The following is a 16,857-nucleotide window of genomic DNA, read 5'->3' as shown; positions in this document are numbered from 1 at the left end:
AACCAAATATTCAACTGACCATTGGATTAGAAAAGTCATTAGCGAAATGTTTAACTGACCATTGGATCAGCAAAGTCATTAGCCAAATGTTCAGCTGACCATTACGATTAGGGGACGAACCGCCTCAGTCAGCCGTTGAACTAACCAGTGTAGAGGAGAGACAAATATTGAAAGTATTGGACTAATACTCGCCATAAAGAGACCAACCTTTGAGTCAGGTGACTCCATGAGATGACTCTGTTCAACTGACCAGTGTAGTGGACAGACAAATATTGAAAGTATTGAACTAATACTCGCCATAAAGAGACCAACCTTTGAGTCAGGTGACTCCATGAGATGACTCTGTTCAACTGACCAGTGTAGTGGACAGACAAATATTGAAAGTATTGAACTAATACTCGCCATAAAGAGACCAACCTTTGAGTCAGGTGACTCCATGAGATGACTCTGTTCAACTGACCAGTGTAGTGGACAGACAAATATTGAAAGTATTGAACTAATACTCGCCATAAAGAGACCAACCTTTGAGTCAGGTGACTCCATGAGATGACTCTGTTTCTTGTTGTTAGCGTGGACACGTTCATGTTTCTTCCAGTTGCTGGGGTCGCTGAACCTCTTGCCGCAGACGGAGCAGGCGAACGGTTTCTCACCTGTGTGGAGACGTTCGTGGGCCTGGGGTGGACACAAGGTTACAGGTGTAATTCTTCAGGTAAGTTAAAGTTTACAGGTATTTTTAGAAAAAAAAAAACGAATGGGTTTTAATAAAACTTAAAATAAGAAACAAAAAATAACGTGAAAATCTCTTTACAGAATAGTGAAAAATCTTTTTTTTTCTAACTCTTAAAGCTTTGTTGTCTAGCCGGAATGGTAGTGTTTAAACATGGTTGTTGATCAAATTAGTGAATACCAGGCGGCTGGACTTAGTGCTGACCATACTATCCACTCGAGACCGATGTCAATGAAACAGATGAACTCTACTTCATCTGCCCCATCTGTCTTAGGCAAGACCAGGGAAATATGATACATGGTTGTTGATAATTCTTCTGTTTTTTTTTCAACATATATTTCTAATCCTTAATTTTTTATAATGACTAATATAAGAATCATATGTTACAATAGTTACTCTTTATTAAAAAAAAACAACTTTCTGTGTATCTAGCCAGTGGAGACTTGGGGTACAAACCCATAGTGTCGTTGTTGCTAGATAGAGTGGCCAACTAACGAGTTGAGTCGACTCTAGGAACGTTCTACAGACTTGATTCGAACTCGAGACGTTCAGGTTAACAGTCTTGCGCGCTACCGCTAGGCCACATCGTACCATGATTGCAGCAGTAACTTAGTTTTGGGCTAGCCATAGACTAGCCGCATGCAGCAAGTAGAGAGGGCGACTGATACCAGTGAGCCAGCACTTACCTTGATGTAGCCAGCTTGTGAGAAGGTCTTGCCACAGAACCGACATGCCAGCTTGTTGTTGGGACTGGACCTGGACATTGACGTGTCCCCACTGCCGTTTCCGTTCCCGTTCCCGCTCCCTCTGTCGCCCCTGTCGCCGCCGGGACCCGAACCGGGCCCGCCGACGCCGTAACTGTTGAGGTAGCTGGCCAGTCCGCTCTCGGCCGCGGCCATCCCGCGGAGGTGGTTTGTGGAGAAGTTGAGGATACTGGGTAGGGACTGGTTGGGGGGCTGGGACGAGGATGAGCTCACGGCTTCCGTTTTGCTGCCGTACAGCGAGCCGTTGGTCATTCCGGGTTCAGCTTTCGGAAAACCAAGCAGCGGTGACGGGTCGTTTTTGTACCCGCCTGGTGACAGAGACTTCTCTTTCTTGAAAGACGGATCCGACTTGTATCCGTTGGTGAGAGATTCGATTTGCTTGGCGTAGGATTCGGCCATTTTGACGAACTGTGACTCGGGCGGGATTTTGCCGGGGTAGTCGTCGCTGAGTTTGTTGTTGTTGTTGTTTCTGGCGTTGTGGCCGTAGTCTTCCAGGATTTTGTTGTACGCGTCCTGCGGCTTGGGGAATGAGTTCTCTGTGATCTTGTACGGGTCGGGGATTTTCGAGGGGTAGGTGGGCGACGAGGCCGTGGAGGAGGATGAAGATGACATGGCCGCGGAGGATGGCATCGACTCGAATGGTTTCGAACCGTAGCGGTCGGGGTCAGCGGACTTGGCGTAGGCGTCGGGGAACTTGTTCTTATATCCGTTGCCGTTTGAGATGTTGTCCGGACTGTAGCCGTTGGGCACGGAGTCGGCCCTGAAGGGGGAGATGGACTCCCCGGCGCTGTGGGATCGGCCCGGGCCGTAGCTGACGGGGGCGGGTGTGGGCTGGGCGTCCGTGGGGATGCCGTTCGTGTAGGGGGTGGGGTCGGAGCTGCGGGGGTATTTGCTGGCGCTGATCATTTCCGGTTTGGTCAGATCGAGGCCGTTGGTCTCGTCCGAAGGGTTGGTGGGGGAGGATTTGGAAAGGTCAAGGCCGTGCGAGGAGTTACGGCGGATCTCGTGCATGTCGCGCGGGGACCGGCGGTCACGCTCGAGCGAGTCTAGAAACGAGCGGGACTTGGGGTGGTCGAGGAGGTCGCCGGCGGGGCCGGGGCTGCCCTCGCCGTTGATGCCGTCGCCGTTGTCGATAGTGTTGTTGTTGTTGTTGTTGTTGTTGCCATTGGCGTTGCTGATGCTGCTGTTGCTGCTGGTCCGAGGAAAGCTCTCGCACGCTACTTTGCTCTCCGACATCGTGCTGGGCGGAGGTCAGGGGAGCATGGGGTGGCGGTCTCTAGGTCAAGGACAAGGGGGGTCAAGGTGGGTCAGGTGTAGTGCAAGGAGGGTCAAGCTTCAACACAAGGGATACACGCTGCTAGGGGTCGAGGTGAAAACAAAGTGTACGCTGGGATATCTGAGTGGCCAGGGTCAAGGTGAAAGTGACCGGTGATTGGATGTAATACTCCTCGTACACCGGTCATGTGACTTGAGGTTCAGCCTGCCATCTGGGGAAGATAAAAAACACAAGTTCACAAAGGCTTATAGCGTTTTAAGGAACAAATATAAAATAAATACAAACACAAGTCAACACAAACCTATAGCGTTTTACGGAGCAAATATAAATAAATACAAACACAACACAGGCCTATTGCGTTTTATGGAACAAATATAAAATAAATACAAACACAAGTTAACAGAGACTTATAGCGTTTTAAGGAACACATAAAATAAATACAAACACGTTCATATAAAACCTAAAATATGTTAAGGATTAAATATAAAATAAATCCATACATAAGTGAACACAAGAACTACTATGTTTCAAGAAACAGATATAAAGTTAAATCATACACAAGTAATAAATAACTTAAAATATATTATAGAATAAAATTTAATAAATAAAAACATAAATGAACACAATAACTACAATCTTTTTTTTAAAAATAGATATAAACGCAAGCTAATATAGAATCTAAATATTTTAATGAATACAAATTTAAAAAAAAATTAAAATAAATTCATAAGTTAACACAAAACCTAAAATAGTTTAAGGAATAAATACAAAATAATAAAGTGAATACAAACCCTATTAGGTTTTAAGAAATGAACACACAATTTAAAAACCACACAAGTTAATACACATTCTAAAATTTTTTAAGGAATGAATTTAAAATTAAAAAAAAAAAAAACACAGAAGCTAGCAGCATACAAACGCTACAATTTTACAAGACTAAAAGATTTTTTAAAATGTAACTAATGGTTTATTGTGACGATAAAAGTTGTTAAAATGAACTTTTTGTTCTGTCGTGAAATGTACTAACAACTGTTTTAATTGTGTTAAAATTAAACTCATCCAATGTTTGCAACAACGTAAATCTTGCTTAGAGATATTAACTCTAGCAAATTTAAAGTGAAATGTTAGTCGGGGAGAAATTATTACGGAACAATTAGTTCAATTAAAAGTGGAATTATTTTTAAGTAGCGAAAGATTTGTTCAAGGGAAGTAACTTGATGTTTAAAACGTCGTGCAACACATCGCCACCTCCAGTTAAATTCTAAATTATGTTGGGGCGTTAATTTCTTAAAAGATTAATATCGAACTCTGGATCACATCGGTGATTATAGATGATAGGAATTGTGTGAGATGTCACGTTTTTCCACCACACACCCACACACACCCACACCCACACCCACACACCTAACACGTGATCACATGCGATACATGTATACGCTTTTCGGGTCGTTTTTTTTTATATTTTTTATTTTTTTATTTTTTATCTTGATTTGTCAGAAATGAAAGAACATACCTTCTGAGATGAGAAAATAAAAAATGAAAACCCAACGAGAATTGATTATTACATTTTTCACCCCACCGCCTCCTCCCCCCCCCCCCCTATTTAAATTAGGTGAAAACCGTTGGTATGTAAACTAATTAAGACTGATGAAATGCGATAGCCTCGAAACTTTAGAAGAGAGTTTCATTACCTTGCACACCACGAGCCGGTCTTTGGATGTGCTACATTTGGCTTTTTAAATTACTGGAGACATTTTTTTTCCGGGGTGTTTTTGCGTTATGACACCGCTACTCATTTGAGGAGTTGGATCACTTTAATAAGCGGTTAAAAAATGGGGGAAGGGAATTGAAAAATATGGATTGAAGTGACAACGCTGCAGTTATGATGAGAATTATGTGTTAGATTTTTAAAAACAAAACGTGAAGTAGGTTTTTTTTTCTGGTAAATGGGTGACAAAGAGAGAAAAAAAACAACTAACGAAAATAGAATTTGTGGGTAGTTTTTTTTTTCCGTCTGGTATCTTAGTTTGTGGTAAGTTATTTGGATCTAACAGCCAGTGGGAGTCTGGGGGGTGGGGCGGGTGGGGGTGAGTTGAAAGCAACAACCTGTCTAAAGAAAGAAAAAAAAACCGCGTTCAGTATGACTGCGCGGCCTGTTCCATTATCTCAACGTCTGGGTCGTCTGCTGGCACTATGCCCAGCCTGAAATACTTTAGGCACCAAAACTGTGCGCAGCCGACTTTTTGAAATGTTTAGTTGAAAGTACACTGCGAGGGTCACTCGGGTGTTAGGGGCTGGGACGGTAATTTGTGCTGACACGCGCAGAGAGGGTAGTGATAGGGGAGGGTAAATTGTTTTAAGATTCTGGGAATGGGGAGGGTCAAGAAGTAAACTGCTGCAATATAGACATGGTTCAATATATATATATATATATATATATATATATATATATATATATATATATATATATATATATATATATATATATATATATATATATGCCTGTATATATATAGAGGCCTATATAATTATATATATATATATATATATATATATATATATATATATATATATATATATATATATATATATATATATATATATATATATATATATATATATATATATATATATATATATATGTATGTATGCATGTACATATTGCAGGTATGACATCAGCCGTTACATCTGAAAGCAGTTAACTTTTTGAACTAACCACTTCACTCCTGCGGGAAAAAGGGGGAGAACTCTAACTATTTGATCTATTTCTGTGTGATCACAAGATTGTTACAGAAACAGGTCGCTCGTGTTTGCTGATGATTGGCTGCGCGGTGTTGTGTTGTTGTTTTTTCCCCCGTCCCAGAAATCGTACACCGACGGGAAAGGTGACTAGTAGTTGTAACACCAGCTGGAGCCTGCTTTTGACGGGCGGTGATTGGTTTCTTTAACCGGGGTAGACAAAGAGATCCGATAAAGCCGGAAACAGAACCATATGCCGCGCGGAATGCTGGGAGAACCGGACAATCAAATACCTGGGGATAGTGAGGGGTGGAGACATCACACGCTGATAAACAAAAACACAGTCGTTGCCCTTTTTAACAAACGAAGGATGATTGCCTGACTGCGCATGCTCAGCGCGCAACACTTCCGAGTTGTTACCTAGTGTAAATGTAAATATGACGCCGTAGATATGACACCATGGCGAGGATCTAAACAATAGTCACTGTAATGAAATGTACATAGTTCGTTTTGTTTTGTTTACTTCTGTTATGAAGTAATCGGCGGAGCTAGGATTCTATTCACAGCTTTCTCTGGTCAACCGTTATCGACAGCTTCCGGTTACTGAAGGTCAAGGTCTAGCAAGTATTTGCTCGGCGTATTTAAATAACTGGTACTTTTATTTTAGATGTTACTAAATCGTGAAAATAATTAACCCGCAGCCCGGCAATATTTGCGGCTATTGTTATTATGGAGGTATTTTTAAATCAGTAGTATCATCTTATTGTCAATGAGATTGATATAGTTTTCAAGCAAGATAAAGGAAACAGACGCTTCGCGCAATTTGTTTATAGGTGCTAAAACTGCTACAGTTAGAGTATTTTAGACCACGAACTAATTTTTGCTGACTTTTGGACTGAAGGAAAAGCTAAAAAAAAAAAAAATACTGTTAAGAATTAACTTCTATTAATTTCTTATGAATTTCCTGCAATTGTTTAGTTTACTTTGTTTAATAGACGTCACGTGATCAAGCGATCTCAGCTTTATCTAGCCACGCACCACCTAGCCAGGGTGTTTGGTCGAAATCAGGGGCGTGGGTACCATGTGGTCCAGGGGGTGGGTACCATGAGGTCCAGGGGCGTGGGTCCCATAAGGTCCCGTGTTTTCACAAAGTCCATGGATGTGGTTTCACTGTCCAGGTGAGATGGGTTACAGTAGCGACGTCCCATAGGGCGTGTGTTTGATGATGTCCAGTGCCACGACATCTACGCTCCATGGGATTGGTTTCATCACTAGCAGGGGCGAGGTTTTAATAAGGTCCCTGCTAGTGAGACTTAGAGTGTTAAAACTCTAGTCAGCTAATCCAAGCATCAAACATTTAACACCGCCAATAACATGGGTGAGTGGATTTAATTTACAACGTTCCCGTGTCAGTCTGTCCGTATTAACTAAATGCCAGTACGATCTATATCAAATACAGCCTCACACACGCATCGGTAGTACGGCACTGGGGCCGGAAATTGCCGGGCGTAGCAGTAGGTATTTACCGGTCCCTGTGTGCCATTTAGATGCCATGCCACAGGAGATGCATATAGGAACATGCGCACGAGTCTACTCTGACGACCCAGACCCCGACCCCCGGGTTGTGATGTGCTATAAACTATCACGTGACTCGACCTAACGACATTTTGTGCCGCGTGCCGGTGTTTGACTTCTAACCATCGCGACTAAATTTTTTCCAAAACTTTTTTTATTCCCTGGCAAATAGCGTGAAGAAGTTTATTAAATATTGCACATGCGCAGTCGTACGGGCATCACGTGACCCGATACGTGTTTTATATAGTCGGCTGCTTTTATGTACGGGCAGGTTTGGTCTGGTAATGGGGAAGGGTTGCTGTATGGTCACATTGTGGTCAAGAGGACAGGGCTCAACACTGGACCTCCCTAACACACGGGACCGTCCATATACACGAGACCGGCCCCATATACGGGTCCTGTCCCATATACGGGTCCTCCCCCGTACACGGGTCCGTCACTGTCCGCGGGTCATGTCACGAAATCCCGCGAGAGTTGTGGGACCTGCGAGAAGTACAGACGTGAGGTTAGTGCCGTTTGGTGGTATCAAATATTGATGTCTCATGCTATGTGTCTGTCACAGGGTTAGGTGGGGGGGGGGGGGCGGTGTTTGGGTGTGGGGGTGTGACAATAACCTAGAGTAAGTGATGGGTGTCCATAGAGTGTTTTGGAATGTAGATTGCACAGAGCTACATGCTGGAGTGTAGCACTTAAAGGGAAGACTTACGGCATGTTGTATAGCTTATACTATGTCGTGTGCGTATTTTAACGTGCCGAAGACTTTGGTAAGTATTAAGGAAGTGATGTCACACTGACGAGTTAGTAAGGAAGGTGAAAAGGTGGAGGAGGGTGGGAATGATATGGGGCGTTTGAATGTTAGTTTCGTGCTATCATAAATCTATTTATATCCGTTGAACTAGTCATGATGTGGTAATTGATACGGTCGTTGAATTATTTATTGATGTGTAACCTGGTCTGGTCTGGCTATTTTTAGAGAAAAAAAACGTGAAAAGTGGGTACTCCTGTAAATAGTTTGAGGTCATTACATAATACAAATTAAAGCTATAAAGGGAAGAAAGAAAAGACTGTGGTCTTTACAAAAACGGCCGAGGCCCTTACATAATACATATGATACAGACTGAAGCACTTACATAAAACAGATTGAGGCACTTACATGAAAAAGAATGAGACCTTACAGAAGAGAGATTCTCATAGAAGCCAGGTCTTAACTGTTACGTAATTACAAGTCACTGACACCCCCCCCCCCCCCAGTAGCTTCAACACCACCCCAAGTAACTTCAAACCCCCGAGTAACTTCATCACCCCCTATTCCCCTACCCCCACAATAAAACTTCAACACCCCCCCCCACACACACACACAAGCTGTTACAACCTCCCCCAACCGCACAAATAATTTTAACCCCCCCCCCCCCCCCCCCCCATCCTAATATATTGGCTTACTTTCATCAGACAGCCTGAATGGTTTTGAACTTCCCGTCTGATAACTAACGAATCCATTTGAAGGAGACTAAACTACCTGGATGATGTTTCCCCTTTTGTCTTAAAAAAACGGGTGTTTTCATTTTAAAGGTGTTACGGTGAGTCACTGTACACACTAATTGAGCGAGATTATATTCACACTGGGGGAGTTGAAATAACAATGTACGTATGCGTTTAATAATTGCTGATAGCAAGCAGATAGCATTGTGAATAGTGTTAGTGATCTATGTAAATACAGAAATGTTGATAAGTTAGCTCAATTCTACTTACTTTTATATGTACTAGGTACTAAGAAGAAGGGCTCTACTATTAAAGAAATTTTTTTCTTATACAACACCTAAATGTAAGCTCACTGAGCTAAAAGAAGCTCCGCCGACTTAATTTAACTGCGCGCACACACACACACACATACATACATATATATATATATATATATATATATATATATATATATATATATATATATATATATATATATATATATATATATATATATATATATATATATATATATGTTACGGTCAAAGCCCGAAGTGAGGCCAAAGCTAGGATTGGCCGGCCAATCCGCGCATTGGCCGGCTCTCTTGGCCAAAGCCCGAAGAACTTAGCACTAAGATCGTATTTCGTACATTGGCCGGCCAATGCGCGCACTGGCCGGGACGTACTGGCCAAAGTCCGAAGCGCTTAAACTTGACAGCGTATTTTGTACATTGGCCGGCCAATGCGCGCACTGGCCGGGACGTCCTGGCCAATGTTCTATCTAGATTAAATTGTGATCGAATTTTATTATTCTGGGTGCGTTTTCATTTAGAGTAACGTATTGTTTGGCATTCTATAAGCAATGCGACATGGATCAAAAGGGCCGTCAGACCATGAGACAGACATAGCAGATGGCTGTCAAAAGAAAAAAACGTAAATCCATGTTAGTTTCCATATATGGGCTCACGATAAAATAGTTACTGAAGAAGATCTTGAGAACATTGAACAAGAAATGGAGGTTGCCATAAATGCAACGACATCCTCAGGTAAGACATCTACTGCCGTGGCGGAACGTCCAGACCAGTTGCGTGACAATAATGTGGCCAACAGATTCTATATAGTTTGTGAAAAACATTGTAGTGCAGCTCATTCTTGTGGATCCTGTGGCAAAGATGTCCATGCTATTTGTGGAGTACCCAATGAAGCAGACGAAGGGTACGGAGGGAACATTACCTGCAGATTGTGTCACAACAAAAGAGACATCATGGAACACAGGTCAGCAGCTCATACTGGCTTGCAAACTCAATGTGCTAAGATGCTTAAAACATCAAATACAAAATTTAAAGATGCTGAAGTGGGTGACAATATACGCATCCGTGTTCCAGATGTTGACAGAGGTCGTGGTGCTCCCCGAAGCGTGATTGCAGTTGTCATGAGCGTCGAGGGCGGTTTCTACAAATTAGGAAGGGAACATGGTGTTCTAAAACAACTGTATGCTAGAAGTGAGTTTTCAATTCTTCACGAAAAACTGCTCTTATTGTCGTCAGTTGGCACTGATAAAAATCACTACGAACCATCGCATCTTCACAATCATTGACTGGTGGCCAAGGTTACACTCGCTGCAATTGCACAACTAAGTGCACAACAAATCGCTGCAAGTGTAAAAATAACAAGCTGCTATGTAATTCTAAATGCCATAAAAGTTCAACTTGTTGTAACAAATGATGATATTGATAGTTTGAGACTATAGTACAATAAAAAACTTGAATTTTTCTGTCATTTACTTCAATTAATAATCAATAAAGACTTAATTTCATGATCCTTACGGCATAAAAAAATGACAAAATCTGCTCATGATCTTCTAATTCGGACTTTGGCCGGTCGTCCCTAGCCAGATGATCTTCTAATTAACACTTTGGCCGGTCCACCATGGCCAGTCTGCGGATTGGCCGGCCAAAGGCCGGAATCAAGCAAAGTTTCGGACTTTGACCGACCTATGGGAGGCGATATTGGCCAATGCGCGGATTGGCCGGCCAATCCTAGCATTGGCAGACTTCGGGCTTTGACCGTAACATATATATATATATATATATATATATATATATATATATATATATATATATATATATATATATATATATATATATATATATATTATATACACTAGTTTGCAGTCTACCAACATCTGTGAAATCAGTTCTGGTGTCAAAGTCAGATGTCATTAACAGCACTAATGGCAGATCAGCTCGTCTGGGTGCCAGACAGTCACGTGGTTCGAGAAGCAGACGACCGTTCTAGTTTCGTCTGACATAGAATTAAAAGTGTTGTAGTCTGGTGGGGAGGGGGGCAGGTTATACAAACACAACAGATTTGAGATTTGTTTTTGTAGTGTGACACAAAGTGGTGTCGCTAATGAGGGTAGTTTTATTACTGCTTCGTTCCCTGATATTGGAAACTGCACGTAGTTCACGTTTTTCAGGACCGGCTTAGCGAAAATTTTTTTAAAAATGTGTTAAGAAGATTAAGAATTAGAATTAAGTGGAGAGAACGTAATGATGACACATGCAGAGATGGTAAAATAGTGCAGATGTGTGGCCTAGGGTGGGGATTGTGTGGGGGATGGTGGGGTTTGTGTGGCGTTGGGTGGTCGTTGTGTGGGGGATGGTGGGGTTTGTGTGGCGTTGGGTGGTCGTTGTGTGGGGGATGGTGGGGTTTGTGGGATGTAGGGTAGGGATTGTTTTAGGGTTTGTATTACAACAAGAACAATTGTTCGACGGGTTCAGTTGGAGGTAATGTGTCAGACAAGCAGATGTAAGAAATGGAAGGGAGGCGAGGATGGGTTATGGCTCGACACATTAGGATTAGGATTAGATCTACCGTTAGATACCTGGGTGTCCGGGGTTCGGATAAAGGATTGTACTAACCCTTTTTATAGCTATGTATAGACAGAATCTACAGACTAATCGCATTTAATACTACTTTGCAAATTGTAAGAGTGAGAGGGGGGAGGAAAAGGTCGATTATGTGGTTCTTCCTGGTTGACTTTTTTCAACTAGACAAATAGATCAAACGGTCCAATGAGCAGATGAAGTAGAGTTTATTGTATTTCTTGACCTCGGCGTGTGAAAGGATGTTGTATATTTATATCAGGGTGTAATAACAAGCTGTGGACAATATCCCTCCGTAAGTCGAGGTCGGTGAAACTGATGAACTCTACTTAGTCTTAGACACAAGCGGGAATATATGATGACAATAATTATTTGGCGTATTGGACAATTGAATTTTAATTAATTTCTTTTTAAAGTTTTGCTAAATTCTTGAACCGCTGCTGTTTATTTGTATACAAAAGTCAGCGCCCCGGGTAGTACCCCGCCACCCCCAGCAGGCACGCCGCAGGCACCCCCAGCAGGCACCCCCAGCAGGCACCCCCAGCAGGCCCCGGGTAGTACCCCGGCACCCCCAGCAGGCACCCCCAGCAGGCCCCGGGTAGTACCCCGGCACCCCCAGCAGGCCCCGGGTAGTACCCCGCCACCCCCAGCAGGCCCCGGGTAGTACCCCGCCACCCCCAGCAGGCCCCGGGTAGTACCCCGGCACCCCCAGCAGGCCCCGGGTAGTACCCCGCCACCCCCAGCAGGCCCCGGGTAGTACCCCGCCACCCCCAGCAGGCACCCCCAGCAGGCCCCGGGTAGTACCCCGCCACCCCCAGCAGGCCCCGGGTAGTACCCCGGCACCCCCAGCAGGCACCCCCAGCAGGCCCCGGGTAGTACCCCGGCACCCCCAGCAGGCACCCCCAGCAGGCCCCGGGTAGTACCCCGGCACCCCCAGCAGGCCCCGGGTAGTACCCCGCCACCCCCAGCAGGCCCCGGGTAGTACCCCGCCACCCCCAGCAGGCCCCGGGTAGTACCCCGGCACCCCCAGCAGGCCCCGGGTAGTACCCCGCCACCCCCAGCAGGCCCCGGGTAGTACCCCGCCACCCCCAGCAGGCACCCCCAGCAGGCCCCGGGTAGTACCCCGCCACCCCCAGCAGGCCCCGGGTAGTACCCCGGCACCCCCAGCAGGCACCCCCAGCAGGCCCCGGGTAGTACCCCGGCACCCCCAGCAGGCCCCGGGTAGTACCCCGGCACCCCCAGCAGGCCCCGGGTAGTACCCCGCCACCCCCAGCAGGCCCCGGGTAGTACCCCGCCACCCCCAGCAGGCACGCCGCAGGCTTGAGTCATAGAACGTCAGGCCAGCTTCCAGATGTCCTGCCCTTGATTGACACCCGTGTCGGCTGCTGGAGATTACCGCGGGGTCTGGCAGGAACCTGGACCCCGGGGGAGTCTAAACCTGGCCCCGGGGGAGTCTAAACCTGGCCTGACCTACTGATACTCCCTGGGTCACCGCGACCACGCGCGGGTTATAAATAGCGCGGCCGGAATGTGCAGGGGGCTGTGAAGGTATGACGGAACCAGAGAACGGCAGTCATAATTAAATTGTCTGGTATCCAACTGCGTCTATTTAAAGGTGGGACACCCCCCCCCAGCTTAACCCCTATGTTGACCCCTACCTCCGCTTCCGCTGTATATGTTTATGTATCCCCACTACATATAACACCCCTACCTCAGGTCCCCAAAACAGAGATAGGTCCACGAAAGGTCCTCATACCGTAGATAGCTCCTCAAAAAGCCTCCACACACTGAGATTATGCATCCCAAAGACGATACAGTGGCCAGTGTTCCGTGTATCCATCGCTTAATTAGAATTTCTTAAAACAGTTCGTGCCATTATATAAGAAATATCACAATCCTAAAATAAAGTGTAACTTTTCAGTCATGCTCTCAATGGCTGTAAAAATTTAAAGTATTCCTTCGGATAATATCATAGCGTTTAAAACGTTGAGAAAATTAGGTAAACAGCTTTGTAACGAATATAAGGTATGGGGGGGGGGGGGGTGGGGGAGGTGGGGATGCTTGTCTGAGTTCTAGAGCAGCTCACGTTGGTTTATTGTAGGAGACGTTGACCTCTCAGACCTGGGTGTGAAGGCGCGTGCATCAGGTCGTGCAGGTAAGGGATGAGCAGGTAGGGGAGGGGGGAGGGAAAGGTGGTGATCGTGTAATTAAAAAGGTGTAATCTGTTAAGTGACAGTCTGCTTACCTATATACAGGAGTGACGGGGGGTGATGGGGGAGGTGGGGGGGGATTAAAATATGATACACCGTGTGATACCGTAAACGGGTGTGGTGTGTGAGATAAAAGAAGATTAAAGGGATTAAGGATGGGTGGATATGGGTTATATAAGCTAAGTAGAACTTTTCCGTTAGAGGGTGACACAGAGCCGTCACGAGCATATTTACAGCAGGAACTTTTTTTCTGTTCTTGCATACTAGGCATCTTGTCCCAAAATGAAGGCTTCAATGTAACCCTTACCTAAAGCTGTGTGGTTGGATTAAAGTGTTATGATAAAGGGTTAGGATTTCAGGATAAAGGTGTTATGGTGAGGGGTTGTGATTTCAGGATAAAGGTGTTATGGTGAGAGGGTCATGATTTCAGGATAAAGGTGTTATGGCGAGGGGTGGTGATTTCAGGATAAAGGTGTTATTGTGAAGGGTTATGATTTCAGGATAACTGTGTTATGGTGAGGGGTTAGATTTAGGGCTTTATGGTGAGGGGTTAGATTTAGGGCTAGCCTTAAACAACAGTAAAAAACCACCTAAATTCCCTGGCAAAGTCAGACTGTAGCAGCTTATGGTTACTGTATTTACTAATTAAGTACCATCTTTAACAATAAACCACCTCTAAAATGAGGCACGGCTAACCGAAAAAAAAGACAGAGCTATAGACTCGTCATTTTCTTAACTTGGAACCCGTATCTTAACCTACTTAAAGCGCTGCAAGAAGCGAGCTGATTGGTTGAATTTTTTTTTTTTATTTGTCCGGCCTGACATCCCCAGTTGACAGTGGTGTGAATTAATTAGACTCAAAGCACTGGTATTTACCAGCAGGCCACTCAGTGATTGACGTCAGCCCTCGCCACGGTCCCGCACGGTCCCCAGATAGACGAGTAGGTTGTCGCGCTGTCCAATCGCTGCTCGGCCCTGGTCGTGACGTCAGACGATGGTGGAGATAGTTGGTTTTCTTGAATTGCGATTTTAATAGGTCAATAACGTTAGCTTTTTGGGCAAGTTGAGAACGGTGTGTTACTGATGTCAGTCTCCACTCCCAATTATATATATATATATATATATATATATATATATATATATATATATATATATATATATATATATATATATATATATATATATATATATATATATATATATATATATAGGCCTATATATATATATATATATATATATATATATATATATATATATATATATATATATATATATATATATATATATATATATATTTATATTTATATATATATATATATATATATATATATATATATATATAGGCCTATATATATATATATAGGCCTATATATATATATATATATATATATATATGTATATATATATATATCCCTATATATATATATATATGCCTATACATATATATATATATATATATATATATATATATATATATATATATATATATATATATATATATATATATATATATATATATATATATATATATATATATATATATATATATATATATATATATATATATATATATATAGGCCTATATATATATATATATATATATATATGTATATATATATATATCCCTATATATATATATATATGCCTATACATATATATATATATATATATATAGGCCTATATATATATATATATATATATATATATATATATATATATATATATATATATATATATATATATATATATATATATATATATATATATATATATATATATATATATATATATATAGGCCTATATATATATGTATATATATATATATATATATATATATATATATATATATATATATATATATATATATATATATATATATATATATATATATATGATTTATAGATCAAACATACTTTGCACAAGAAGTCCAGTAATCCACTATAAATTTTGATCTGGTGGAGTGGTGAACTGTTGGTATTCGTAGCTAGTCTCTTGGCTAATGTTAAATTTAAATGTTGTGGTATGTTGGGGACATTTTGATCTGGCGGAGTTTTGTACTTGTGTTTGTTGTGGATTGGTGCGGTGTTACATTGACGAGTGAAATAATGTACTGGTGTTTCCGACCCCCGGAAAAAAGCAACCTTTTGATTTCGTGACCGTGGTGAGTCGGCTTATTGTTGACCCATGGTGTCGCTTTATACTAAAGCGCTGTTGGAAATACAAATAGACGGACGGGCCAGAACAAGGGGTCAGTCCAGCAAGGGTCAACACAACAGGTCCATGACACATCGCTTAGTGGACGCTTCTAGCTGGGGAGGGGGGGAGGGAGGGGGTTTAGAAGACAATGTCCCTATCGTTGAACCAACGATATTTTATTCATTTATACTTGTGTGTGTGTGTATGAGTGTGTGTGAGTGTGTGTGTGTCTGTGTGTGTGTGTGAGTGTGTGGTCATCTAGTAAAATGTCATGTTTTGTTAGGTTTAAAAAGTGCACGTTTTTTTTTTTTTTTTCTATGTAAACAAGAGGACATAATGAAACGCCCTTTTGAAAATTGAAAACATTCTTTCGTTGGTGTTATGAATATAAGATAAGGTTAGGATTTAATAAAAAAAAAAACATTATAATTTTAGTAAACTGTAATAGACTCTAATATGATTATATAATAGTTAGTCTGGAGCATGAGGGGTGCTATAATCCCCCCCCCCCTTCCCAGGGACTCCAGGTAATCCATAAAACAAGAGAGTCCATCTCTATAAAACATGTATAGTGACGACAAAATTAAAATCTCGAATTATCCATCCACGTCACTGTTGTATTCCAGCGTATCATAAATCCTATCATAGCTGGTTTACTTGTTGAACTAGGGACTACATTAGCAACAAGGAGATATGTAGTTGACCCGAGAACGTTATATTAATTTTTTTAAAAGTCAATGAAAACAGTGGATGGTGTGACGTGGGGGGGGGGGGGGGGGTTGATGAAATCCTTCTGTGTGGTGACGAGCTCTTCTGTTTGTCACGGTTGACCTGGCGTGCATGCCCGGGTTAATAAGTCCCGGGGGAGAAGATAAAAGGGGGATAATCCGTGAGTCGTTGGCTTGTTAATCCCACGTTACTTATTAGGTCGTTCGCAGGTAAAGTCCTGCACTTCTTACAGATGGGGAGGGGAGGGGGGGTCTACTTACAGATAACAGGGGAGGGAACTCATTATCCATAAAGG

At 42.6% G+C, this 16,857-nt stretch overlaps 2 protein-coding genes across 2 annotated transcripts in view; both read right to left on the bottom strand.

The window, feature by feature from the left end:
* Positions 1-207: 207 nt before the first annotated feature.
* The window catches only part of LOC131944710 (uncharacterized), a gene marked incomplete at its 3' end in the record, with an annotated part of 194,523 nt that continues 177,873 nt past the window's right edge, over positions 208-16,857 (bottom strand). The window contains exons 7-8 of the mRNA XM_059305501.1: positions 1,414-2,978; positions 208-672 (exon numbers count right to left, since the gene is read on the bottom strand). Of these exons, the coding sequence (XP_059161484.1) occupies positions 208-672; positions 1,414-2,727 (1,779 nt within the window). The remainder of the gene's footprint in view (positions 673-1,413; positions 2,979-16,857) is intronic.
* LOC131944709 (uncharacterized) lies at positions 11,872-12,756 on the bottom strand. The gene has a single exon (XM_059305500.1). The coding sequence runs from the start codon at positions 12,754-12,756 to the stop codon at positions 11,872-11,874; it is 885 nt and encodes a 294-aa protein (XP_059161483.1).

The sequence above is a fragment of the Physella acuta genome, unplaced genomic scaffold, assembly GCF_028476545.2.
Source record: "Physella acuta isolate Inbredline_101_S28 unplaced genomic scaffold, ASM2847654v3 ptg000504l, whole genome shotgun sequence".
NCBI classification, from domain to species: domain Eukaryota; kingdom Metazoa; phylum Mollusca; class Gastropoda; family Physidae; genus Physella; species Physella acuta.
Note: the sequence above shows the minus strand (reverse complement) of the source record. Positions and strands in the feature narration are given on the sequence as shown.